Raw genomic sequence first — 26,731 nt, 5'->3', positions numbered from 1 at the left:
AAATTCCCGTTGAAAGGTGGATTACGTTTGAACCGACACGCGCGAGTGCGACACGATCGAAGCCACTGATACTTCGCCTCAGCGAGGTGCTACACCGGAACCATGACCCACGAGAATGAGAGCCCGCCTCCGGAGTACGATGGTGATACCAGTAGACGGACCTGGGGCGCAGAACGGTCTCTAAGTCGAAGTTTGAAGAAAGATGGGCCGTTGATCGCTGGAGAGGCATCTCCATTGTTGGGGAGTGGTAGTAGAGATGGAGACGAGTTTCCACCGGAGAATAGAAGAGATGAAGAACAAGCTGAATGGGAGGGGATGGTGGATTTTCAACATCTGCCATGGTGGAGGACACCATCTGTAAGTTGTGCTTACTTCTGGATGTATCATCGCTAACACAAGTAGATATACTGGCTAGTACCTTCGTTCTTCCTCTACGCCCTCGCTTTTGGTGGAATTATAGTTCCAAAGATCAACCTAATACTCGAATTGATATGCTGGGAATACTATTTGGAGTTATCAAAAGGCGATCCTGCGATGAACCCAACGCTGTTGTTTGGAGATGGTGGCGGAAGCGAGCAATGTCGCCACAACCCAGATATACAAGCTATCGTCACAAAGTTCACTTTACTGTTGACAGTAATCATTGGCGCGCTGAGCGCTGTCATGTCGCCCAAGATAGGAGCTTTGTCAGATCGCAATGGCCGTGTCAAGCTTCTCGTTATCACGAGTCTGGGGGGCTTCATGACGGAAGTCATTACTATCTTGGCATACAAGTACCCCGAAGCTGTTAACTATAAATGGCTACTGGCCGGCGCCATCTTTGAAGGGTTCTGTGGGTCATTTACGGCTGGTTTTGCGGTAACTCACGCCTACGCTGCGGATTGTACCGCACCGCCCAAGCGATCCGTTGCGTTCGGATACTTCCACGCATGCTTGTTCTCAGGTATAGCTCTGGGACCTATGGCTGTGGCGGCAATTCTGAGATCAGGAGGTACTTTGATTATGGTCTTCTACATTGCATTAGGTATTCATACCTTCTTCATGCTATTTGTCCTTTTCGTCGTACCCGAGTCTCTAAGCAAGAAACGTCAAGAAATTGCTCAAGAGAAGTATAGGGCAGGCAGAGGAAGCGATGCAGCCGATGGATATACTTGGAAATGGGCTCTCAAGTCCGCGAATATTCTGTCTCCTCTCACCATTCTTTGGCCAACAGGTCCAGGTACATCCAGTCGACTGAGAGCGAATCTCATTCTACTCTCAATCGTGGATACCACAATCTTTGGAGTTGCCATGGGAGCTTTGAACGTCCTAGTCCTTTACACAGGCTATGCCTTTGACTGGAAAACCGAAGACACCAGCGTTTTCATCTCCGAAGTCAACGTAATCCGAGTCTTCGGTCTCCTCGTCATCCTCCCATCCCTCAACTACCTAGTCCGCCGCCGTCGCCAATACACTCAACGCCGTGACTCTGGCTTCGTCAGCGCAGACCCAACCTCTGGATCCGATCTCTTCGACCTCTCCATCATCAGAGTCGCCATTTTCCTCGAAGTCGCCGGATATTTCGGCTATGCCACTGCTACCACAGGTCAAATGTTCGTCGCATCAGGTGTTCTCGCAGCACTTGGTGGTATCGCTAGTCCTACACTACAAGCCTCCCTCACCAAACACGTGCCTCAAGACCAGATTGGCCAGTTATTAGGTGCCACCGGTCTCCTCCACGCCCTGGCTCGAATCATCGCGCCTACGATATTCGGGCTGATTTACGCCAAGACCGTCGCGACGGTTCCTTCGACCGTGTTTATAGTCCTCACGTCCTTCTTCGTCGTAGCTTTCTTCTTCTCGTGGTTTATAAGACCGCATGGTAAGTACCTCTATCTGAAATCTGATTCTGCATGCTAATTCTGCTGTAGTATATATCGAAGACCAAAGCACCTCCACAACGACGCCTGAGACTGTAAATCCTGTATACGACCCTGATGTCCTCGTAGACGAGGAGATCACCGGTAACTAATCTTGGTGTTTCCTTGCTTGGTGCATGTTTATATTTGTTTCAAGGCGTACATGGGTTGGGATTCTTATATTGGAATATACACGAGCATTGGGATGGATATTTGATGGAGTTTTGGATATGAGATGGATTTTGATATTTCTGATAGATAGAGGTAGATAGGGATACAGGGGTAGATTTAGAGCCAGATGCGAGCGGGATTTGATGACGATTGGCTGTGTAATCTGGATTGAATATATGTGTTATGAATGATTCTCTCGTTTAGTGGTTTTTGCATTTCGTAGTCCGACCAGAAGTACGTTCGGTGAGACTGGGGATTCACTATGCTTGTGCAATTTATGACACGTGTGGGTCTGTGATTTTGCGTGTGCATGTTTTGGTGATCTATTTGAGCATATATAAGAAATATCTCGAGATCTCTTGATTGTGGACTTTTCTCGTCTGATGGACCATATGTTTACTGAAATTGTGTTTTGCGTTGGGGGAATGGCTGCGATGTGCAACAAATCTCTGTTCTGCTCTCGATTTCTCGGGTGGGTTGTGTTGTCTGATAGCTTCTGGGATTCGCTTAAATTATTTGATGGTGTGGGCTGGAATGACAGAATGACTGCGGTATGCAACAAAGCCCTGTTCTGCGTCCAATTTCTCGGATGCTTCTTAATCTCATCTGAAAGCCGCCACAATGTGTCTCTGTACAATCTGCGATCTTTTCGTGGGTTGAGAGAATGGGTGCGATATGCAACAAACCTGTGTTTCCTCTCTCGATTTCTCGGGTAGTAGTTGTCGTCTGATACTCGCCAGAATTCCACTCGAATCTTTTGGAATTGTGTATGGGGTTAGAGGAATGGGTGCGATATGCAACAAATTTCTATCCTTGCTCAATTACTCGGATGATTATTCTCATCTGAAAGCCTCTGATTCGCTTCAATCATTCGACGGCGTGTGTTGGAGTGAGGGAATGGGTGCGATATGCAACAAACATCTACTCCCCTCTCGATGTTCTCGTCTGATACTCAATTAAGTTTACGAAGGTTTTCCGACGATTCCGCTATTACATTGACAGAACGACTGCGAAATGCAACAAACCTTTTTTCTCCCACCGTTCCTTCTCGATGATGACGTTGTGTTACGCGTGCGATATACAACATAGCGCCTCCCCACAAGTAAACTTCAAGTGAATGAATACTATTACAGTGAGATGATATGGCATGATCCGAATATGACGTTGTAAAGGGTTGCGATGTGCAACAAAACTCTCTTCCTTCCGCTCGATGTCTTGCGAGTAGTTTGTTTCGTCTGATAGACGAGAGAATCGACTCTAGTTTCTCGACGAGACTTCGGGTGGAATGACGGAATGGGTGCGATATGCAACAAAATATCTTGGGTGAATAAAGGGAGAATGGACGTAAGGTTGTATATAGGTAAGTGCGAGAAATAAACAGAAGAGTGAAGACTGCGTTTATGCGATGACGGTGTAGGCATAGAAAAGCGTAAAGTGTAACAAAACATTTCAGTTTCCTGAGCAGTGTTGCTGTCATGCTTAATTGATGTGCAATAATTCTAAAAGACAATCATGTATGGATTTGTGGATGTGTGGGAGTGGGTGTCACAGAAGCAAAACTCGGGAAGTAGTGATTTTTAGACACGCTGATGATAGGACATTTCGCCGACGACGTGAGGAAGTTCGGTATGCAAGAAAATTGCATGACGACTGCCGAGTGAGAAGTGGGATTAGTGAATGGAGAGACGGTGGGTTGAGCGTCATGGTTAATAAAGCTTTTCGGTAGTCTCTCGTCGAAATTTGATACAGAAAGTGGGACGTATAACACAATAACACGGCATATGACAGATTCGAAGATTAATACGCGAAGCTAATGCGTGATTAGAAAGTCCTGCAAATAACAGCTCGACAGTGTCGGAAATGTGCGATATGTAATAAAAGGGGATCTCTAGATGATGTTATTAAGTTGAGACACTATCTAGCTGGCTAGAGGAATTATAAAAATTCAAAACCGTGTGGTTTGCAACAAAACTCATTGACGATTTTGAGGAACTGTATCTTCGTGATGATTATGCCATGATTACCTGAAGATGGTTATGGTGAATCAGTTCTTGTGATCGAAGGAAGATAAGTGAAAAAATGAAGCGAGGAAGTGATTGGTGAGGGCTAGAAATCGTAATGCAACAGTGTCGTTATTCTATGTTCATATGGAAAAGTGCAATATGTAAAAAAACTCTTGGGACCTTCATATAGGGGATGTTAGTTTACTAGCTACTCAACATGTAACGGTTGGTAATACTGCTCTATTGCGCAGTCGTCATGAATGAATGATGTTCAATCGAACGACTTTCCATGTTTGTTAGACTTCGAGAACACATAGTTTACGGTATGCTAATCAAACTTCGTATCGATCGGCAATTTCCCAAGTTAGTAGGTCCGGAGTACCAAGGATAGTTTGTCAGTGTCGTGTTAATATTGACAAAGAACACATAAAACGCAACAATCTTGTATACAGAGAACTCACAGCAAAATTCTAAGACACAATTTCCACCTATTTCCTCAACTCCTTTTAATCCACAACTTACATATACAGCACCTCCAGCACCTCCCAAACCTCAAAATACCCACCACATTACCAATTCCCGGAAATCACCTCTTCCGCGCCATCTTGTTTGTAAGCTCCTGCGCGAATGTAGACAGGCTCCTCTATCTACTTTGGCTGCGCGAGACATCACCATCGGTAATCTGATCGTCGGGTTTGAGGTGTTGATCATGGATGGAGGATTCGCGAGGCGAGGGGGGTGGCTCGCTTAATCTTTGCCGAGGGAGGGGGGGCCAAGGGGGTTGGTGAATATACTATTGGTTTTGTTCCCGTAGAAGAGTAGTGAATTTGCATCTGTGAAAAAAAAAATCAGATATCGTTGTTATGTGTACGGGTTTGGGAGATTAAAAGGTTCACGATGTTAATGTTTTATTGAATCTTCGGGCAAGGGGGAGGGGGTCGTTTGTGATAGTTGGTTCTTCTACATATTCCATAGCGACGCAAATTCTCGAATTGAATTTCAAAGGATACTACACTGTTCATTTTCAATACTCAAAGCAATTCCAGAGCCCTCGAGTCGCCTCTCATATCTCGAGCAAATTGAAAATCAAAGCTGTAACGTCATCCGAAAGGATTCTCTGCTTAAGCGAGTTTGAAACCCATCTCGCGAGTTACAACCCTCCCACACCGCATACTCTCTCTCAGCAGCAAATAATCTCGCTCGTCTAGATCAAGTAAACAACCTGAGGCTCGTCTGATCATCTCACGACATCCCATCCTTCACAAATCGCTATCGCATGAATTTTAAGTCTTCCTATCTCGTGTTTGAGGCTACCAATTGCGTGATGATGCGAGATTTGGAATCGTCATGGAAAATTCATGGAAGGAGTGGAGATCGGATTTCGTATGGATGGGATGAAGTGTTTGTTTAGTCTTTGTGCAGATCTGAGCTGGAGGAATGGCGTGGTGAAAGGGTATATATCAGGCATTTCTCGAGGGTTCCTGGAATGAGTATCTCTTTTGGTGTTCAGTGCAATTACAGTCTTTTCAAATATTTTCTTCCAGTCTCTCTTTTTTCATCAACATCACCTCACGCTCATTCTCAAAAATCAAGCACAGCACACCATCAAAATGCATTTCTCCCTTCTGACCCTCCCACTCTTCTCTTCCCTCGTAAGTGCCCTTGCCCTTCTATCTCTCTTCTATCTAACACACCCAGATCCTCGCCACAACCCTCAAATCCCCAATACCCTACACAACAGGCACACCGTCCTACAACCTTTCCCAAAACGGCACCCTCACAAACACCACTCTCCCTTCCGGAACAGCCTACCCCACAAACCTCTATCCAAAACCCACAGGCCTCGTCTCAGCCTCGCCTATCCCCTCTTCTATCCTCTCAAAATTCATTCCTGAACGACGGAATGTGAAAGGGAAGAGAGGTTACGACATGCCAACCGGGACAGGAATCCCGCTTATCACCGGGACTGGAGTACCGCTTGTTACTGGAACCGGAGGTGTGAGTGCACCTACAGCTGCGGTGGAGGGAGTGATGACTTTAAGAAAAGTCGTGAAGCCAACGACGAGGGGAGTGGAGAGGGGGAGTTACACTATGGTTGAGAGATCGTAGATCTTGGAATTTCTTTGTATTGTCTTTTCCTTTTTCCATAGACGAGACGTGGGCTGCATCCTAGATCTTTGTTTGGGGCTCGGTGTCTATACAGGGTAGACGGGCTGGGACTGTGGAGTTTTCTTTTGGTTGTCTTCAGGGAAGATTTTGTTCATTTCATTGTACCATTCTGCTGGATTTGGATTGGGAAATAGACCTGGTGTCTGAGATATGTATATGATACTAGATATGATTGAACGAGAGCTAGATCTTAAATGGCATGTTCATTTTATGTTCTTGACTGTGGGTATCCTGTTCGCGTGAATGTAGGAATAAAAGGATGTGAATAAGTAGAAAATATTGACTTTCATCAAGTGGATATTATATTTATTGCTGATGAGAGAACGATAGAATGGTCTCAAAGTAGGTCGGGCAGAGTATGAAACCTTACGTGAACATAGAGCCATTATGGTAGTTACACAAGAAAATACTAGCTATCCCAGCGTTCTCGATAGATGAGTATCCAATGGGTTATCAGTAGTAGGGCTGGATTGGATTCCCTATGAATTGGCCGAACTCCTGACTAGTTGGTTAGAATTAGGTGTTCTCTAAATCCATAGTTATTCATTATAGAGTTCTTTATGTAATGACTTAATTCACCTTTGTCACTTGGTAGGAATATCAAACTTTTCACTACCTGACTCAGTTAATTCACTACAGCCTAACAACAACTTATTAACACGACATTACTTCACTATACACAGTCACAATTTGTAACGCGTAGAAGGTGATTGATTCTGGTACCTGTTTCTCTTCAAAGTGAAAGAGGTGGAATGACTCGTTGTAGATTAGGGAGCGCATCTGAGCTCTATGAGTATAGAATTGGCAGATATAGCTTGTTGACTATTGAATTTCCACTGACATGGAATTTTGTTGTAGGCTAAGGACCTTAGCCTAAGGTAGATTCCTTAGCAGTTAATTATCGGCAACCTCCAAAGTTAATGCTAAGCTACCATCTAGAGCATGGGGCTACTCTTACAATGCCTATCAACGAATACCAAATCCTAATTAAATCCCCAAGTTATCGCACCAGACCCTCTGGATTTCTCCATGAATAAATACTCCATTGATCCCATTAGCCAACCCACAGCAACAGCACAAAGCTTTTCTTCCATTTCCCAATAACCAATTTCAGAATTCACATACCCCCAACTCTCCTCTCACATCCCCACAATCCCCTCATCACACCCTCATACTTCACCGCTTCATAAACCTCCCATCCACTTCACCGCCCAAGCCATAACCCCCTACAAAACAGCAATCCCAACCATCACCCCACCAGTCCCCAGCACCACACCCCGCAAACTCATCCCCAACGCCGACGCCGTACTATTAGCCGCCTCCGTCTCATTACATCCAGACTGACATCCCTTCTCAGGTTTTGGTTTCTTGGGCTTCTTCTTTTTCTTATATTTGTTGCCGGAGAAGCGCGGAGCGGATCCGCTGGAATCGCTGCCGTCTCTGTGTTGGGCTTCGTCGATTGCAACGTCGTTGTCGGTGACTGAAGAGGCATAGGAGGTTGTTACAGCGAGGATTAAGCCGAGGATTAACGCGAGGCGGGAGATTTGCATTATGAATGAGGAGCAGGTATTTCGTGTTTGAGGTTTAAGGTTTGGGATCGGGATGTTGAGATGGTGGTAGATAGATTGAGAATTTATACCAGTTTCTGGTATCCTGTTATGAATTCAAAACACAGATCGTATATGGCGTCAGCTGCATAGCCCCAACTCATGTTGTATCCATTCATCACCGCGTTATAATTCACTCTATCCTCCTCACGGTGCCAACATCTTATTCAGTTTTCTAGTGGGTCACACGACTTCTTAACCAATTCGTATACCAATACCGTCCAAGAACGATGATTCACGCTTTTCTGTTAAAGTAAGACTGGGCTTTTCGGTTTAAGAAAGTATGGATCGGTTGTAAAGGTAAGATACTGATGCCGATGTGAATAGATTTTTTCTGGAAGCCTTGATAGCTATTCAAGAATCTCCTTTGAGTGTGAACGTTGTTGTCCTTCAGGGTATACTCTTAATTCTTAAGCTTTGAGTCTAAGGATTTAAGGTAATATAGAAGAAAATCACTAACAAGCGTAATTGGAATCCTCTCGGGGCTCTCTTATAGTCGACATTTTTCATCCTGCTATTACTAGTAACCTTACACGCTACACTTAACTAACAGGTCACTATTCTGTATAATAGTAGCCTGTTAGTATATTAAGTTAGTAGCTAATAGATGTGTAAAGAAATATATCAAAGGTAAAATTCAATAAATTTCGAAGAACATATTACACAGCTTCTATTTAGCATTAGCTCCAACACATTAACAGACCAAGACCTGAAGAGCCAACGCCTGAAGACATCGGTCGATAAAATATCGAGAAAGTACTCTCTAACACTAGGACTTGATGTGATCTCGCTCCTCGCTATAGGGGAAAACAACTCAAAGTTTCACCGAGCAAAACAAAATCTTGAAGTATTCGGCACTGTGTCTAAATATTAAGAAAGACACGCTAATATGGCTGGCTGCATGTACCATCAGCTGTTCTTTCCCTAGACCGAAGGATTATGTACAAACCATCAGAACGCCTCTAGAATCCCTTAAACCTCCGGACGTATCTTTCCCACATTTCCATCGCTCTTGCCAAACATCAAGTCGTGCTGAGACAGACCTACCTCACATACGAAGCGTCGGAGATTCAGTCCCTCTCTTCTTCGTATACGCACAACAATACCGCGACTCGACACTTCAAAGCCGCTCGCAGCTCATCATCTAAGGACTCGGAGCAATTCAATGTACCGTGGCTCGTTGCTGAGGTTTGATGTTGGCAGGGTATTCCAAACAAAGTACAATGATATTAGGGATGGGTTCAATGTGCTTATTTCGTCAGAACGACATTGAAAAGGAATGTGTTGAGGGCAGTATTGTCTTGTGGGGTTTATATGGGTCTGGGACCATAAAACGGCTGGACCGGAAGTGGATGGGAGGGGAAAAGAGTGATATGTGTTTGTTTATCTGTATGGTGATGTTTGTGTGGTACGTACGTTTCATTGACTTTTGGTATTCTCGTGTACGAAATCCACCTTTCTCATATGTCCTTTCTGATTTCCGTAATCATGGATTTATATAGATGTTTTTCTTATAGTATACTGTTGTAGCCACCCAGCAAACTAAACTACAGTTGAATCTCTGCCTCTAAAATATCACATTCCAAAACCAACATAACTAAGCTCATCTCACATCACCTCTCGCCACTTCGCCATAAAACCCTCTTCTCTACATATCACGCCTCGAAACCCACTCCCGCCCACCTCACTCCCCAAACGCTCGCTCCATCTCTCCCCTCTAACCCCCATATCTCTACACCACCACAACCATTCCCACGACCCCCAAAACCCCAATCCCAACCCCAAACGCTCCCCCTAATCTCAAAGCTACACCCTCACTCTTCTGACTGCCTCCACCACCACCTCCACCACCACCAGCAACAACCGTCCCCCCCGAGCCAGACCCAGTACGTGCCCCCCCACCCACCACCACCACCACCTCCCTTACCGCCTTTACGTCTCGTTCCGTTGAACGCCACGTCGAGATCCGTATCGATGGTTGGAGTTGTAGCTGTGACAAGTGAGAGCAGAGCTACTAGGGCTGTGAATTTAGGGAAGTGCATTTTTGTGCGAGGGGATGAGATGAGTTGATATGCGAGCGTGATGATTGAGACGAGGAGTTTAAGGGTGATAACGAGGAGATTTGAGATGCTATTTTGGAGATGGATAGATTTCTTATATCAACGATGCGCGCTACGAGGTTGGTAATGTGGTTCATGTGGATGTTATGCTTAAGTCTGGCGGCTGGTGTTGATCACCTGAATAGGTTGTGTGGGAATGTTTGTTGGTGTGTGTATGTGAATACTTGGGTGGACTATGGATGGGAGCAAAGGCAGGTGAAACTGATCGGAGCTGATGGACGAAGTGTCGTGTTGGGCCGTTGTGATGTGTCTGAAGAGCTGGTGTTGAAATCCACAGAACTGGAGAGGAAGATCCAAATTTGAAAAGTATGGAATATGGCTGCGAACTTGGGCGCTTGAACATAGTAGTGGGACGAAGATAGATATTGTATAGTTCCCTATTCCTGTTCAGCGCTTGAACATAAGAGTTGGATGGATTTAGATGTTGTATAGTCCCTATTTCTCAGACCCCTCAGCGGCAGGCACAGGAGGCAACGGCTTCTCCATCACCGTCGCCTCCTTTGACAGATTAGAATCTTTCTCCGATAATTCCTCCCCTCCCTCTCCATACCGCGGTCTATCAATATAATTCCACACCTCGTCCCCATCATCCAACAACATATCACCTTCACACTCCCTCTCCATCCTCACCCTCTCACGATGAGCATCCCGAATAGCAACATATCTCCTCCCAACATACACCATCTTTCTGCAAACCGAATAAACCAACGGTGAAACCACCGCGCTCAAGATGGCAACGATCAACACCCAAAATCTAAAAGGCCCAAGATTATTATACAAATTCGAACTCCGTCGTAAATATTCGCGCCGTAAACTTCCTATCTTTCCAAACTCGTCAAAATCTTGACGATATATATATCGGTACCATGGTTGACTATCCATATCTTCACAACGCCACGAGAATCTCCCGCACACCTTGAGATCTTCGGGAAGTACAGAAGGATTTGGTTCGTCGCCTCGTCTCCGCGTCCTGACACTCTTGACGACAAATTTGTGATTGAATGGGTTGTGCGTCCGGAAATTCTCGTCTTTCAGAATGATCTCGATATATCGTTGTTCTGCCGAGGATAAAAGGGTGTTGTGGCCCGCTATCCCAGCTCCGAGGACGTTGAATTTGAGGGTTGGTACATAGTTATGGATCTCGCGGTTCGGGTCGTCGCGAGGACGTACTGATCGTTCGTAGTCGATTTCAAAGTGCGCAGCGTTGGTGTATTTGTATACCCTTCTCTGTTCGAATTCCGTGAGAGACTCTGAGGTCTGCGGGACGCTGAATCGCGGTGGGATGTTTGCGTCTAGGAGAGGGAGGATGGGTTGGTCTTGCAGAAGAAGATGTCGTTGATCGTGGCTGATGGTGAAATTGAAGACCAGAGCGCTCTGGAGCGGTTCCCCATATTGCTGTTCCCAATCCCAGAGGAGGAGGTCGGGTGTATTAAGGGAGATGAGATAACTGCGACCTTGTTCCAGCTCTTTGATTCCTCGCGTGGAGGAGTCTTTGCCTTTGAATCTCTGAAATGCTGTCGCGATGAGGGGGAAAAGAAATAAGGATAAACGAGTGACAATCATGGTTAAAGATATATAATGTGATGGGTTTCACGACTGCGAAAACACCAATTTGCCCTCGCACTTGGTCGAGTTGGTCAAGCTCGTATTCTCGAGGCAAACACCGCTCCTTCCGAAGTTGTGATGGGTTTGTCCATGCATTGCAATGCCAAGCCTAGAAAATGAGGCACAATGTCGCCCCCACTTGGTAGACTGTCCAGCTACTAAGCTGTACATTGATGAAGTATATCGCCTTTTAGATGTCAATTCGGGTAGCTTTGTATCTGTAAGTAACAGAGATCTATAGCTGCGAAGCTACAGAAGTTGTTGGAAGCAAAAGAAGTGTTCAAACCGTGCAAAATCAGACCGTCTCGTTCTATCTGCGACGAGTTCTAGTCGGACGTCAGCTGTGGACATCGTTCATGCCGCATAGGATTGCACTGCTTTGCACTGCTTTATTGTTCCGGAAGACGACGAAGAGACATGGTTGGTTTGGATATTGGCAACATTGGAATGAAAAGAGAAATGAAGGCATTCCCAAAATCAAAGAAATGCAGCCACAGTTGATGTGGCTTATCGATAAGGGGTGCTGCATAAATCGCCGTCGCTAATCCCCTTAGATACCCTGCAGGGCTGAACGCCAATGGAATGCATCATCTACCCCACGTGCTGGCTTGAGACTCAACCTCATCCCATCCCGCCAGAAATGCAACATGTCCAGTTGTGCCCGCAGGAGGGCGGGAATGGGTTCCCAAGAGAGCCCTGGTAAGCAAGCATGGAGTGAGTTTACAAAACCATTGTGCTTGGCCTCTCAGCAGATTTTGGAGGAAGAGGAGAAGAAGGAACATGCTGATGGTGTGTAGAAAAGATACAACAGACAAGGAACTCGAACAGTATTATAGCGTGGGACAATGTTCTTTTTCCATGACGCACAAACCGCAATTATCACGAGTGTGAGCCGCTGAAACGGTCCCAAGTCTATTGATGGTTTATACGGGGCATTGGTTCCAAGACCTCGTGGCCTCAATATGGCCATCTACAGGTCAAGCCGTGAGGCATACTTCAAAGCAATATACATGGTGCGGCTTTGGGAGAAGAAGAATAACAGCGGTGGCTTTTCTTTTATCTTCACGCCTTGATGGATTACCCCTGAAGTCCCAAGTCTTGAACACAGAAACGGTAAAAGTACCCAATGTGTGTGTGCTGTTGAGTGTTTGAAGTCATGCAGCTTTGGGATACAATATCAGATTGGACGTTCTATTTCCATTTTCCTCCGGTATTGGAAATATTGGCCAATCTCCACGAACAGCGGAACTCTTTTACGAAAGCTTCCACTCCAATCCATGCAAAAGAAATTCCAGAAAAGACGCTCAGCTCAACTGGCAAACAATTCCACCATTCACAAGTTCGGTAACGAGCACAGTTCTTTCTGCTGGCTAGACAGATCTACCGTGCCCTTGCCAATGGCGCCAGATGTCTTGCTCTGTCCCCTCGGTAATATGTTCCAGATTGCACATGTCGAGGGAGGAAGGCGTATGCGGTCCCAAACCCCCGGCACCGCCCTCGTTTCCGCATGTCAAGAACGGGCGAGGACGGGGGGTAAGTGGGGTTTGCAGTTCATTTGACAAGGCGTGGAGAGAGAGGGCTTGTTCCGAGTTGGCGTTTCTTGCCTCAACCTCCAAACTCTGTCTGTCTGGTGCTGAGAATCTTTGCCGAGAGGAAACAATATAACAATTAGGGGAACCCGCATCGATAGGTCGACCTCCTGGTCGTAACGCATGCAGCTCGCAACGTCTCACTCTACCATACACTGTTGAGAGTTCTTGTGTAGCGTACAGTCAGCTATCGTCACCGATTCAACCTTGATACTACCTTGATCTCGGCTGAGGTTATCATCCAGGTATCTCACTGATCAACCAACAACTTTCTTAACAACTTCAAAACTCTCCTCTAGAACCGGGACTCCTCAATATCGCATCAACAAGATCTATCATTTTGTCCTTCTTCAATTCTGGCAGCCTTCAAGGCTGATGCGCTGCTGCCATGAATGGCTATCTTCCAGAGCCGGCCCTCTCGCGCAACGTTCCACGCACTGAAGGAGGAAACGGTGCTTTTCACAATTTTCACAATGATTATTCCCACATCAGTGATCCTAACCTTCGGCGAAGATTGGCGCTTGCTGAGATAGACAAGGTGAGAAGCGCACTAGTTACTAGTCTATCCTATGCTAACTCGTCTAGGTACCCTTTGGATGGTATCATGTACGAGCAGTAATGGTCGCAGGTATCGGCTTTTTCACCGATTCTTACAATATATTCGCTATCAATTTAGTCACGTCGCTGTTAGGGATCGTCTTCTGGCAAGGTGAACCGATACCTGGATCCAACGCAGGAGGAAACCATGGAGTGCTGCCACAGGCAGTTAGTACGGCACTGAAGGCTGCCACGTCTGGAGGAGCAGTAATTGGGCAATTGGGATTCGGCTGGCTGGCTGATGTAGTTGGCAGACGGAAAATGTACGGAGTGGAGTTGGGAATAATCATCATTGCAACATTCGCCCAGGCATTAGCTGCACCCAGTTATGCGGTTACTATGACAGGACTGATGATCTTCTGGAGAGTTCTTATGGGGATTGGGATTGGAGGAGATTATCCTCTATCTGCGGTCATCACATCAGAGTGAGTCTTATTTCATTTCACGGCTTTTGTCATTATTGGAAGTCTCAGATATCAGCCTCTACGTTAATTTGCCTGTCGCACCAAAGTTATGATGGTAGTATTTGTGCTAAAAGTGTCTAGGTTTGCACCCACACGATGGCGCGGTGCCATGATGGCAGCTGTCTTTTCCATGCAAGGAACCGGACAATTTGCCGCTGCTGTCGTAGCTCTGATTACAACTATCTCATTTAAAGGCGCCCTTGAGGACACCACAAGTTCATTCGATAGCTGCCATGACGCCTGCCAAAAAGCTGGAGATAGAGCATGGCGTATCATCATTGGATTCGGAGCGGTACCAGCTGTCTTTGCAATGTATTGGCGTCTCACCATTCCCGAGACACCAAGATACACTTTTGATGTTGCACACGATATTGAGAAAGCACATGCTGATATCAAGGCATACATGAACAACGAGGCTGAGGGGGTTGTTGATCCGATCCTCCAGGAAAAGACAAAATTGAGACAAGGCAGAAACCTCAGAGCTCCTAAAGCGTCGTGGAGGGATGCCTTTGACTATTTTTCACAGTGGAAAAATTTCAAGGTTTTGTTCGGGACTACGGCCTCGTGGTTTCTACTAGACCTTGCATTTTAGTACGTCCTCTTTTTCACTTATCCATATTTTAACCGCAATCTTTCAACGTCTTAGATTACACTGGCCAGAAACCAGCTGACAGCTTTCTAGCGGCCTAGGTCTCAACAACAGCATAATTCTCAACGCAATCGGCTACTCTCATGGTGACACAATTTATCAAACCCTTATAAACAACGCCCTGGGTAGTCTCATCCTCGTCTGCGCCGGTGCCATCCCCGGATACTGGCTCACAGTCTTCACAATCGACACCATCGGCCGCAAACCTATCCAAATAATCGGATTCGCTATCCTCACCATTCTTTTTTGCATCATCGGATTTGCATACAAATCCCTCTCCTCCGGCGCCCTCCTCGCCCTCTACATTCTCGCCCAACTATTCTTCAACTTCGGCCCCAACACTACCACCTTCATCATTCCAGGCGAATGCTTCCCAACCCGCTACCGCTCCACAGGCCACGGTCTCTCAGCCGCAATGGGCAAAATCGGTGCCGTAATCGCACAAGTCATAGCTCAACCGCTCATGTCCAAAGGCGCACCTCCACATTGTCGAGGCACGGAATGCCAGCCCTGGCTCAACCACCTCATGCAAATCTTCGCCTTCTTCATGTTCTGCGGCACGCTCGTCTCCTTCCTGCTCCCCGAGACCAAAGGCCGTACGCTCGAAGAATTAGCGGGAGAAGGCGAGGAAGACGAGGGACCGAAACCCAGCTGGCGGAGTCGAATTCGCATCTTTGGAGGTGGCAAACCAGCTGGGTTCGAGACTATGAAGTCGCCTAATTTATTACCGCGCAGTCCTGGGTTGAGGGGGAAGCAGATGAGAGTCGGGATCATGGGTAGTCCTGAACTCCTGCCGAAAGCGGGGATGAAGGGGAAGAAGAGGAAGGGGAATTCGTTTGAGAGTGTCAATGAGGGGTATACTGGGAGTGTGAGTAGTGCTGGGAGGACGGTGAGGGAGGAGGAGGAGTTTAGGAGTGGCGGGGTACTGCCGGGGTGGAGTGCTGGGTGGGGGTTCAGGGCGATGGGAGGGGTGGGAATGGGAATGGGAGGGTGGAGAGTATTATGTTGAATGATGTTGGGAGGTTGTTGAAGTAGAATTAGAAGGTGTTTAAGTGGGGTTTTAAAGATCGACATTTATTCAACGTGGTAAAGAAATGAAAAAAGAATTAAATTATACTGTTATCGGATGTGCACGGTCTTCCATCCCGCATCGATGTGTGAGCAGTATAACCCGAAACTGAGCAAGCGAACCCCCTATTCCTCGCTTAGCTAAAACCCCCTATCCAAACCACAACTTCACTTCACCACTCACTACACAGCTCAAACACGAGTCTTTGTTGCAAATCGCACGATTTTTCTCGTTTTACCTGAGAGTCTGCATTCATTTAGATCATTTGTGCAGGTTTGTCCCATGTCGCATTATTTCAGGTATATTGGACGGCGTCGTGTCTTAGAAGAACAGAAATAAATTGTTGTATACCATGGCTTATCCAGCCAAGAGTAGCAGATTCATTGATTGCATATCGCACTCCCTATGTCGATGAGATTAGGATACTGTCGAGACGAAGATTCTAGAAATCGCTTACTAGTTGTTTTCGCTCACTTGCGTTTCGTGATTTGCTTGTGTATAGTCGTGGGTTTTTTACAATATAGCGCGACACACTCTCCCCCCTATCATTGTCAATCATTGCTATTTTACTTCAGTCGGCTCTGTTGACGGGGTGTTATTATTTCGAGAGGTATGTCGAGGATGTACGGCGCGTGGGTAGTATAACCACGCTAATACGGGGAGAAGGGGGCGTTGCTGCATGTCGTAGTCAGACGTTTATCATGACGGAGGTGCTGTTGATGGAGGAGAGTGGAGATGGGACGATAGTAATGACGGGGATTTTTTTCGTTGTACTGGTATTCACTAAAAGGATAACGCGTTATCTCGACGGAGACTTTGTTGTATATCACAGTCATTACGTCAGGTTGACTGAGATGATGTTGAAGGAATTGACTGGGGTGAGGTGACTAGGGTTGATTGCGATACTTGCGATTTTATAATTCATACTCTCTCACGATTCTACTAGCATTCACTTAAAATTGGTTCTATAGCCGTGTTTTGTTGCATATCGCATTATTTCTGAAGCCAATTGAGGGCTTGAATGGACTTTAGGGCCTATATGGGATGAGAGCAAGACTTTCGATACTGCTTGCCTCCGTCACGTCATTGGGGATTTCTTTTTATTGTACTAGTACTCACTTGAGAGTCATCTCTCGGGCCGGTAAGTCGGAAATGTAGCATAGCGTCAGTATCGGAAACAGAAGAGTTTTGTTGCATACAGTCGGCTTCGAATGCGGTGTCCTCCTTTCATACTCTCTACATGTTTATACAAGCCACACCTCGCTTAAGCACCAGGCCTAATATGGTTAGCCTCTCCATGCCAGTATTATGGCCCGCAAGTCCACGTTGTCATCCTCGAAGGTTTGCTTGCTGACCTTTAGCAAACGTTACCACCTTTCCCTAACAGTGGTCAGCACGTAGACATGGCGCCACGTCTTGTAAAGTCGCAGGTTACTCTAGTCACTGACATGCTCTTAAGTGGATTATTTACAAATTCTGAGATTGCGACAGCAGCTAATTGTAGTCCTCGCGGTGTGCGAAGGATACGTTCAAACGTTCGATACTATGGCTCCCCCCAAGCCCCTTAAAACATCGGAGGACGAAAGCGAAGTATCTCACCGATCATGCTAGATGCTCTCTGTAATCACTTGCTAGAAAAGCCTGGGCTATATCAGTACACCGTGGATAGAGTGATCTTTAGTCAGATATTCTAAGGTACCACCGATGGCGAAGTTTTTAAGAGGTTTATTGAGCAGCTCTTACCTCTCTGCGGTAGGTGGCCAGAGCCAAAATCAGTGCTTGTCATGGACAATGCATCTTTTCACTATACCGACCGTATTCGTCAGATGTGTGCCGATACTAGAGTTAAACTCGTGTACTTACCTCCCTATTCTCCAGATCTTAACCCGATTAAGGAGTTTTTTGCGGAACTGAAAGCATTTATTAAACGGAATTGGCAAGTCTACGAAGCCAGTCCAGCCTAAGGTTTTGATCATTTCTTACAATGGTGTATCGATGTAGTAGGAGAACGGGAACGGAGTGCCCAGGGTCACTTTAGGCATGCAGGCTTGAGGATAGAGGACTTGGAGACTTGACTAGATTACTTAGATAATACATTAGCCGACTCACTTTTCTATAGTGATCGTCTGACAATTACTCAATCCTGACTCTTTTGTACTACTGAAACCATTCTTCGATATTATAGACGACATGTAAGGCAACCCCCCTTTTAACGCCAGCCTTGATTAAGAAGTCCGGATTTGGATCTCGAAGAATTAGCTGTAAGGTCATAGCGTTTTCCTTTATTACTTTGTGGCCCTTTCTATAATCTATTTCTGCGCTAGATCCTCGAACTTAGATTCGTGCCAAGTCAAATATTCATCCACGGCTTTGTCACGGAAGCTAGGGATACTAAGAGAAGTTGGAGGCGTTGGTTCCGGAACAATTGAAGGCCTTTGATGGCAATTTTGACAGGACGATGTGGGCATCGTGTTTGTGATATGGATAGGGGGAAAGTTTGCAATAGATGTGCTAGCTTTCTTGCGTTTAGCATTAAGGGATTACTGTTCTTCTGCAAATAATTGCTGCTAGATCTCTTCTGGTACGTCACGGTGTGTCTCTAAAATGCCGCCTTGTTCTACAAAGCTGATAAGGCTCTTAAGATGGCGTGGCCTTAACGGATAATGCTTCTTGCCAACAGGATTACACCAACAATGAGGTCCTTTTTCGCACGGAGAACCGGGGCACTGCATAGTTTCATATACCTTCTTCCAAATAGCTGGTTCTCTAGTCAATTCCTCATCCCTTTCAAGTTGCGTGTCCAGCTCGGCGAGCCTTCGCTGAGTGGTTGAACGTCTTTGATCGGTGTTCCTTGATATAGTTAATGGCTGACTTGTCTTGACATAATTATAGTTAAATAAAATAGCGACTCTAAGTTTCTTGCCTACAAGAAACAGGTGTCCCCATAAAATAAGCTGCGTCTCCACCACTGACTAGTCAATGTTAGTCTCATTAAAACTTTTGGTGATAGGGGATTCCGAGCGTTGTTGTGTGACTGTTATCACAATTTTTGTATCCTTAGCCTGTAAGTCTCGCTTCTTCGACCTGATTTTACGGAGCACGACCTCCTCAAGCTTAGACTTTAAGAACAGTCGCCAGTACGACGCTGGTGCCAGAACGAGGTCTTGTTCTGTCTCCTTCGACACTTCTCTGTTATTTATCCTGAGCTTCTACTCTATTGAATAGTGTACACAGGTTAGAGGCTGTTCATTATATGTCTTCTCCTCGTCCTAGTCAGATAGTTGACAGAATCCAAGCTGGTCCACCTGTTGCGTTTCTTGCTGGCTAGGCATGTCATCCTCCAAAGGGTCCTATTGCTCATAGTCGAGCGATTCGGCACTAGAAAGGGGACAGGCCATTGTTGGGGGGCAGACTAGACGGAGTCGTTAGGAGTGGAATTGCACCTGGACTCGTTTTCTGTGTATATTAAAAAAGATACCGCGACAAGTACAATGCTTTCGCAGACTAGCAGATATTGACACTCGCTGGCGAACGTTTACTAGGGCTCTTCGCGAAGAAGGACACGGCCGGTTTAGCCATCCACGATTGGTCCGTGCACGCTGTTTTGCATTTTGTTTACACGGTTGCTACAGTATGTACTCTAAGCATCGTTGACAGCATAGGCAGAAATCAAGCAGGAATTAACTAATCGGGCAAAATAGACCTCAATAGAAATGTGTGGAAATGTTAATGGAAAGGCCTAGTTTTTTAACGCTCTAAGTTAGTGATTTATAAATTCTGGGCGATTGTCTGAAGGTTCAGACAATGCTTAGTAATCATAGTTGTGATCACGTGATCCACCAGATCTACCGTGATCTATCGAGCCGTACCAGAGATGATGGAGTTCTGGCCACATTTCCTTGGATAACCTACAACTATCTTGAATCCACGCAGGTCCTAGGCCACCTTGGAGAATGACAAGTGAAGTCACCGACCAGCTAGCACTGAATGTGCGCGTCATGCTGCGTATCCTGCGCATACCTGAAGTTGCGGAAGAAGATCTACCTGAGTTAATTTCTCGTCTTGGTCGAGTTAGTAAGTCAGAGCTGCTACAACTTTTTAATGGTCTGCTAAACCTGCATTGTCCAACAACATTGTGTCGAGAAGAACGGAGAAGTAGGTCTCGTATTATGCCCTATCGATTTTGCCCCTTAAACTCTCCCCCTAAGCCCCTTATCCTTAAGGGAAGATGTACCCACAGACCGCCGCTCCTCTGAACGTCTAGCATCTTGCCTCGTTAAAAGAGCCTACATTAAGCAGACAGGAAGCTATGCAAAACGTAGATCCAAGAGACCAAAGGCTGTGGTTTCCGACAATAAAGGCAGGGGCACTATTATAAATGAGTTGAGGCTTGGTGGGCTCGATATTGAAGATAGCAATGGGACTGGATGCGCCATGGATTATTTGATGGACACCGACGCTGCAATCTCCACTTCTGGAGAACTTGCTACTTTAGAGACTCTCGCGGGCGAGGCACATCGCCAGCTTCCTGAAGAAACATTGTCACGAACCAGCCAACGAGTCGTCGACATAGAGAAGGAGAAGCATACACACGCCTTTGACTATAATGATAGGATATATATATTAGAGGAATACTTCTCTTAACCGGATCCTCAGTTGCTAAGTGCGGAGGAGGTGACTACCCGTCTAAGCTGTTGTGCGAATTAAGCCACTCCCGCCGTGTCCTTACTTGTACACCAGCCTCTACCAGCTCCTGGGCCTTGTGCAACACAGCTCATAGAAGCCTCGCCAACGAAGCCTGTCTCTAATACATTTTATGTAGACGCAAAACTGCCGAGCGCGACTATACAATCCCCTTCGACCAAGCGTGCAATCCTCGATGAGCCAGGCTATTAACTAGACGATGTAATGAATGCCCTCAGCAGCGCTAATGATACTGGTCGTATACCCGATTCCTGTATTCCAGGTTTACTAGACCACTCACATAGCGGGAGCTCCTCCACGGAATACCCGAAAATTCTGTCCAGTATCTCATTAAATTGTGTTGAGTACAACCGTCAAACGGCAAGGCCAGTACTCGACATTGAGCAGGAAAGACTACGAAACTTTAAGAGAGATAAATTAAGGCGTGTTGCCGAAGATCGGCAACAGTTATACGTAACGCTTCCCGCACGAATTGTATCAGAGAACAACTTGCACCAGTATACTAAGCGTCTAAAGAAGACCACAGAAAACTCTATCGCCCGTCTAGACATACGAGACCTTACGGAAAAGGCGATATTAGATACTATATCTGAACCAATTAAGCTGACCGGTGAATTTAAAGACGAGAGCGATTATACAAGTGTTATTAACTATATTAAGAAAGAAATAGCTTATAACACGGGAAAATACCAGCGGAGTCTATAGAAAGAAACTTATTTCTAGCCTATGATTCAGCAACGCGCGAAAATGATTGGACATCTTCCTATTCCGCTAGGCCGCAAAACAGTAATCACTCCGCAGGAGAAGACTACAGCCAAACAGCTTGTACATACTATGGGATACGGCACATGTAGAGATAGTGTTTTTAAGTGGACGTTGTACTGGAGACTCCTCTCAGACCTTCGCCTTAAGGGAGCGATATCTTTGCTTCTCTACCGTTCTAGTGAGTTCAAGATGTATTTCTTTCGCTATACTAAAGGACTAGACACGCTACTTTTATGGAATTATATCTTTAACTTCCCGCTTGAACAACTTCGATCCCGGGTCATAGCTAAAGAAGAAGGTGACTTTTCTGGCAAGTGTGAAATCGAGGACAGACGAGTATTTAAAAGACTTCGTACTACACGATCGGGCGCTTGGGCAGACGACCTCAGCGGGTGGAATAACGACGAAACAGAATATAAGAACTTTCTCGCTAATCACAGTGTGACGGCCACATCCGGGAAATCAAACAAGCATGTTCTTCGCCACGGTATTAAAGGTAAGCTTACTACAAACAAATCTGTTTTCGTGGCTATAGTCCCTTACGAGGGCGAGTCCGAGAAACGGGTGATTGGCAACAAGCCTGCTTCGACAAAATTATATTCTATATCTCCACTAGTCTCTGTGACTCTAGGTGACTTCCTCGGGATATTTTCTAGAAGGCTTCGATATGTAGATCAGAAGCCGTTAAAAGCTATCACGGGACCCGTTCCGGGCCTTTGGCTAGACCATTTAGAAATACCAGGAAAGCTTAATCAGATGAAGGTTGCAAAGCGCGGAGAGAAGTCGAATGTTTGTCTCGCGTGGGAGGGAGTGAACGAGGCAAAAGAAGAGAAGTCTTTCTGCCAGTATTGGAGAGTTTTGGTTGTGGCCACGAGAGAAATTATGCCATTCGACCAACTCATTCGCCCTTCTTGAGTAGATATTCCAAACAACTTACTAATATCGCAATGAAGGGAGGGGAGGGGAATTGCTATAATAGAGAGAGGTGCACGCGATTCTAGATGTTTTTCATAAGAGCAATAATATAACGACATATAACTTGTCTAATCAGTGAATCATCCTTCAGGAGCACCGCAAACCACATCCACTACAGTCGCCCGTATAGTCGCTTGCATAACCGGCTTCCCCTTTATTGCAGCCGACAACACGTAAATGTCAAGGCTCTTTTAGACTATTCCCTTCGCCTTCACATTAGACTTGATTCGATGCTTGTAGCCCCACGACAATTGCCATCCCAGAACAAGGACGGGGATGCCCAAGAGGAGGAGACAAACGAGTGCCCACAATAGCACGACCGCGATGGAGAATACCCAGAATGTACGGCCTATTCCTTGTAGATCATTGCTACGTTCTTCGAACCATAACAACTCTGTAGGTACCGAAAGAACTACCTGCATGGACGAAAGGACGAGCGAGAGAGTAGCAAAGATAAAGACAATAGGAAAGGTATAGTCCGCCACGAAATCGCTAATGGACGAGTGTGGGAGCTCGTAGAACCACATATTATGGGCGTGCTGGGGACGGAAGACTCGGACGAGCCAATTGAGTCGCGAAAGGCGCAGCTGTCCATAGTGGTAACGTCTAGCGACATCCTCGTCTCTAATTTGCCGGAAGTGGCAAATGAATTTGGACCACTGCACCCAGTCTATGTCTTTTGGCACCAGATATGTCTCCTTGGCGATGTCGAGATCGAGAGGATGCAAGATGAGCAAGGAATACGAGCGCAGGAATCCCACTGCCATTAAACAGTCGAAAGTTACCGCTGCAGATTCGGACGAGGCCGCCATAGTGGGACTATCTGCGCAACGCTTTGGCCCGACGGACGATATATATGCTACCCAGACATCGTAGTTGGTCAGGAAGACAGGCATAGGTTTGAGGTACACTTTATCGTGGTCCCAGATGAGATGCAGCCTCGGATCATCCGTAGGGACAATCGTGCGCCCCTTCACTCTATGGGTCTGTAGCGCGTCGATATGACGGCCCGACGGTGTGCCAACTAGCCATAGCTTGTCATACAGTTCATCTAGAAGCGGAGTGTCTAGCTCGTGGGAAAGGTGCGCACAGATCTCGTTGGGGATGAGAGGGATGGCCGGGTAGCCTGGTAGATAGTCGACCACTGTGTGATCAGCCTTTTGGTCGGAGTGCAACGAGATGGGTGGAGAGGGAGAGGGGAGAGGGAGAGGGAGAGGGAGCAGGAGTGTCGGAAGAAAGGCGGAAACGGTCTCTGTTCAGAGCACACGCTTGCGGGAAGGGCACTGGAAGATCTGTATACGACATTGTGTGTTGGAAGACAGAGTCCGAGAAGCGCTGCTCGCAAGTTGGGGAGAGCCTTTGTGCGGTATCATGTGATACGTGTGTAATAGCAGTATCTCAGCCCTCAGCCTCCATCTACAAGGCAATGCACACAGCCTCGTTCTGTAGAGACTTTACCATCATCGTGAACGACAGCTAGTTGCTCCATCTGCTTTCTTGCTTGTCTTTGTTTTCCATAGTTCAAACATTCTCTTCCGAATCGAAAACCCTGCTTACAATACTCTCTCTGCCAGAACTTCACTGGACCGAGCCACGAGCCACAAGCCTTGCCTAGTATGGCTCCAGCTTTCATCATATCCACCGCCCTCCTCTCTCTTCTCGGCACTACAACTTCAGTCATATTCACCACCGTAGCCCTTCTCCTCGGCATTGTTTTCCTCTACGACAAGGTAACAAAGAATATTATAACTCGCCGTGGAGCCGGAAATGGGCCGAATGCTTCATTCGGGCTTGAATCAGCACACACCTACAAGTTGCCTGCGCCGGCAGGCGGGATTGAGTAAGGCAAAGCATTCATCTTAGATCTTGGAGAGGGTTCTGACACAAGTACATACTAACTGTACGTAGTATCATTTTTATCCACGGGCTCGGATCGAATCCCGACACGACATGGCAGGCAACCGCCTCCCCTGAGAGCAAGGAACACGTGACATGGGTCCGCGACTTCCTTCCTATTGATTTAGTCTCCGATGGCGGTCACCAAGACATTCGACTCTTTTTCTACAACTATGATTCTTACTGGAAGAGAGATGCTCTGCCTGAGCGACTCACGACTCTTGGAAGTGCTCTTGTTGGTTGGATAACGAGTCAAATCCGTACTACGGATGCGGTGCGTATATAAGTACTCCTAATAACCATTGAGTTGGCTATGCGGCAATACTAACGATGAGTTCATGCCAGGAGCGAAGCCGGCACCTAGTATTTGTGGCCCATAGTTACGGGGGCCTGGTTGTTAAGAAGGTATGTGCGTGGAAAAACGGCGCTAAGGAACTAGCCTTTAATAAGTACAGGCGCTCCTTCACGCCCAAGGCGACCCCAGCCTCAGCTACGTTGCCGAAAATACCAAGGCTATCTTCTTCTTGGGTACACCGCATAGTGGATCGAGCTTTAGTGTATGGGGCCGGTGGCAAGCGCGAGCACTCTCGCTTCTTAGATCTAACTCATCCATTCTAGCCGATTTAGACTGCGACTCGATTCTATTGCGAGATCTTCACCATGAATTTGCAAGAATTGACCGAGCGACTATCTTTAACTTCTATGAGCAGCGGCCGATACAATTGGCTCGGCTATGGTTCTTTACGTGGGAGGAATATGTAAATAGTAAGCTTCTATGCCTAAGGGGAAAGTACTAACGGCAAGCACAGTGTGTCAGCGAATCCTCTGCTACGTACGCAGGGCCCAGAGTTAAGAATTTTGGCCTGTCCGTTGACCACTATGGTCTGAATAAGTTCGGTTCGCGCGACGTTAACTATCGAAATGTGCTAGGGAAGCTTAACGAAGTCACACTCTCCTTAGCTGCTGAAGCTAAATGCTCCTACGTCGTCCCGCTAGAGACAGTAGAAAGCTACACGCAGCGAAAGGATTTATGGAGCGAGTTGGAAGACAAGATGCGTATACGGCACGATAATGCAAGCGTTCCATATGCAGTCGCTATCTCCGGGCTGGGAGGTGTAGGCAAATCACAGCTTGCACTCAAGTTTGCAGAAACCCACAAAGATCATTACAACCCAATACTGTGGGTTGATGCAACTGATAAAGAGCTAGTGCTGTCGAGCTTCCAGCGACTTGCTACGGAACTTCAGCTTCAGATCAATGCGAACACGAAGCACGGGTCAGTTCTTATAGACGACGGTAACGTCCAAGCAGTACTTCGGTGGCTTAGTAAGGCAGATGGCAAATGGCTGGTTATTATTGATAATGCAGATGATTTCACCTTTGGAATCAAAAACGTCATACCCAAAGGGCCTCGCGGGAGCGTGTTAATTACTAGCCAGAATGAGCTGAGTATAAAACTTATTCCACGGGGCTGTGAACAAATCCAAGTCGGAGACATGTCCCCACAAGAGTCAACAACGCTACTTCTTCACCACCTTCGCCTAAGTATTGACAGTCCAGTCACTGAAATCGTCACTACGGGTTGTAAACAAGTGGCAGAAAAACTCGGATATCTAGCGCTTGCTATTGACCTTGCAGGCGCATATATTGGGAACGAGGCAGATCCAGAAGATGCATTGACTCAGTATCTCGACGACTTTACTAGGCATGGCGATGCGCTTTTACAGATAGATCGATTTCAGGAACTCCGGCCGACTCAGAAGACAGTCTGGACAGTATGGGATACTACGCTCCAACAAAATCAATAGGGATCACCCCCAGTTGAATCCTAGTCTTCTATTAACATTTCTTGCACAATTCCAGGGCACGATTGTCGAGGATGAGATTCTAAGACTAGCAGCGCTTGGCATTCCAGAAGTCCAGTTTAAGATAGAGGAAGAATTGCCGGTCCTATTACAAGAATTTATATCTTTCAGTGAAGGGAAGTGGGACAGTTTCCAATACCGACAAAGCTGCAAGGTATTGCTCCGCTATAGCCTCTTAAAGTTGCTGGCAGGTGGCCAGGCGTAACAATGCACGGGCTCGTTCGGTGGCGGGCGCTCAAGAGTAGGGACAAAGAAGGCATTCCGCAATGGAAAGATTGGTATATAGTGGTCATTATAGCTGCGTGCTATCAGATGACAAAATCGTCAGACCAACCTGAGTTTCGCCGACATTTGATGGCTCATCTGCCGCAGACATACGAGTTAGCGCGACACAATTCATTTATACAGACCACATTAGCTAGAGTCTACTGCGATGAGGGCCGTTGGAAGGAGGCGGAGGACTTAGAAGTGCTAGTGATGGAGACGAGGAAGAGGGTGTTGGGCCAGGAGCATCCTTCTACGCTAAGTAGTATAGCGAACCTGGCCTCGACTATTTTGGAACCAGGGCCGCTGGAAGGAGGCGGA

At 46.5% G+C, this 26,731-nt stretch overlaps 9 protein-coding genes across 9 annotated transcripts; 6 read left to right on the top strand and 3 right to left on the bottom strand.

Annotated features, from left to right (window-relative positions):
• Window positions 1–102: 102 nt before the first annotated feature.
• Window positions 103–2,011, top strand: GLAREA_10849 (MFS general substrate transporter; the record flags this gene model as incomplete). Its single annotated transcript, XM_008079949.1, has 3 exons — window positions 103–357; window positions 403–1,861; window positions 1,911–2,011. The coding sequence occupies 3 exons, from the start codon at window positions 103–105 to the stop codon at window positions 2,009–2,011; spliced, it is 1,815 nt and encodes a 604-aa protein (XP_008078140.1).
• Window positions 2,012–5,682: 3,671 nt separating this feature from the next.
• Window positions 5,683–6,181, top strand: GLAREA_10848 (uncharacterized protein; the record flags this gene model as incomplete). Its single annotated transcript, XM_008079948.1, has 2 exons — window positions 5,683–5,724; window positions 5,771–6,181. 2 exons carry the CDS (start codon window positions 5,683–5,685, stop codon window positions 6,179–6,181), a joined length of 453 nt encoding a protein of 150 aa, XP_008078139.1.
• A 1,286-nt stretch (window positions 6,182–7,467) lies between these two features.
• GLAREA_10847 (uncharacterized protein) lies at window positions 7,468–7,791 on the bottom strand (the record flags this gene model as incomplete). Its single annotated transcript, XM_008079947.1, has 1 exon — window positions 7,468–7,791. One exon carries the CDS (start codon window positions 7,789–7,791, stop codon window positions 7,468–7,470), a length of 324 nt encoding a protein of 107 aa, XP_008078138.1.
• A 2,612-nt stretch (window positions 7,792–10,403) lies between these two features.
• On the bottom strand, window positions 10,404–11,531 carry GLAREA_10846 (uncharacterized protein; the record flags this gene model as incomplete). The annotated part of the gene is made up of 1 exon (XM_008079946.1): window positions 10,404–11,531. The coding sequence occupies one exon, from the start codon at window positions 11,529–11,531 to the stop codon at window positions 10,404–10,406; it is 1,128 nt and encodes a 375-aa protein (XP_008078137.1).
• Window positions 11,532–12,850: 1,319 nt separating this feature from the next.
• GLAREA_10845 (uncharacterized protein) lies at window positions 12,851–13,132 on the top strand (the record flags this gene model as incomplete). Its single annotated transcript, XM_008079945.1, has 1 exon — window positions 12,851–13,132. The coding sequence occupies one exon, from the start codon at window positions 12,851–12,853 to the stop codon at window positions 13,130–13,132; it is 282 nt and encodes a 93-aa protein (XP_008078136.1).
• Window positions 13,133–13,550: 418 nt separating this feature from the next.
• GLAREA_10844 (MFS general substrate transporter) lies at window positions 13,551–15,881 on the top strand (the record flags this gene model as incomplete). The annotated part of the gene is made up of 4 exons (XM_008079944.1): window positions 13,551–13,700; window positions 13,748–14,184; window positions 14,305–14,814; window positions 14,906–15,881. 4 exons carry the CDS (start codon window positions 13,551–13,553, stop codon window positions 15,879–15,881), a joined length of 2,073 nt encoding a protein of 690 aa, XP_008078135.1.
• A 5,511-nt stretch (window positions 15,882–21,392) lies between these two features.
• On the top strand, window positions 21,393–22,325 carry GLAREA_10843 (uncharacterized protein; the record flags this gene model as incomplete). Its single annotated transcript, XM_008079943.1, has 1 exon — window positions 21,393–22,325. The coding sequence occupies one exon, from the start codon at window positions 21,393–21,395 to the stop codon at window positions 22,323–22,325; it is 933 nt and encodes a 310-aa protein (XP_008078134.1).
• A 251-nt stretch (window positions 22,326–22,576) lies between these two features.
• On the bottom strand, window positions 22,577–23,197 carry GLAREA_10842 (uncharacterized protein; the record flags this gene model as incomplete). The annotated part of the gene is made up of 1 exon (XM_008079942.1): window positions 22,577–23,197. The coding sequence occupies one exon, from the start codon at window positions 23,195–23,197 to the stop codon at window positions 22,577–22,579; it is 621 nt and encodes a 206-aa protein (XP_008078133.1).
• An 804-nt stretch (window positions 23,198–24,001) lies between these two features.
• On the top strand, window positions 24,002–26,089 carry GLAREA_10841 (alpha/beta-Hydrolase; the record flags this gene model as incomplete). The annotated part of the gene is made up of 5 exons (XM_008079941.1): window positions 24,002–24,225; window positions 24,294–24,555; window positions 24,627–24,686; window positions 24,737–25,039; window positions 25,091–26,089. 5 exons carry the CDS (start codon window positions 24,002–24,004, stop codon window positions 26,087–26,089), a joined length of 1,848 nt encoding a protein of 615 aa, XP_008078132.1.
• Window positions 26,090–26,731: the final 642 nt, after the last annotated feature.

Source organism: Glarea lozoyensis (assembly GCF_000409485.1).
Source record: "Glarea lozoyensis ATCC 20868 chromosome Unknown GLAREA12, whole genome shotgun sequence".
Taxonomy (NCBI): domain Eukaryota; kingdom Fungi; phylum Ascomycota; class Leotiomycetes; order Helotiales; family Helotiaceae; genus Glarea; species Glarea lozoyensis.
Note: the sequence above shows the minus strand (reverse complement) of the source record. Positions and strands in the feature narration are given on the sequence as shown.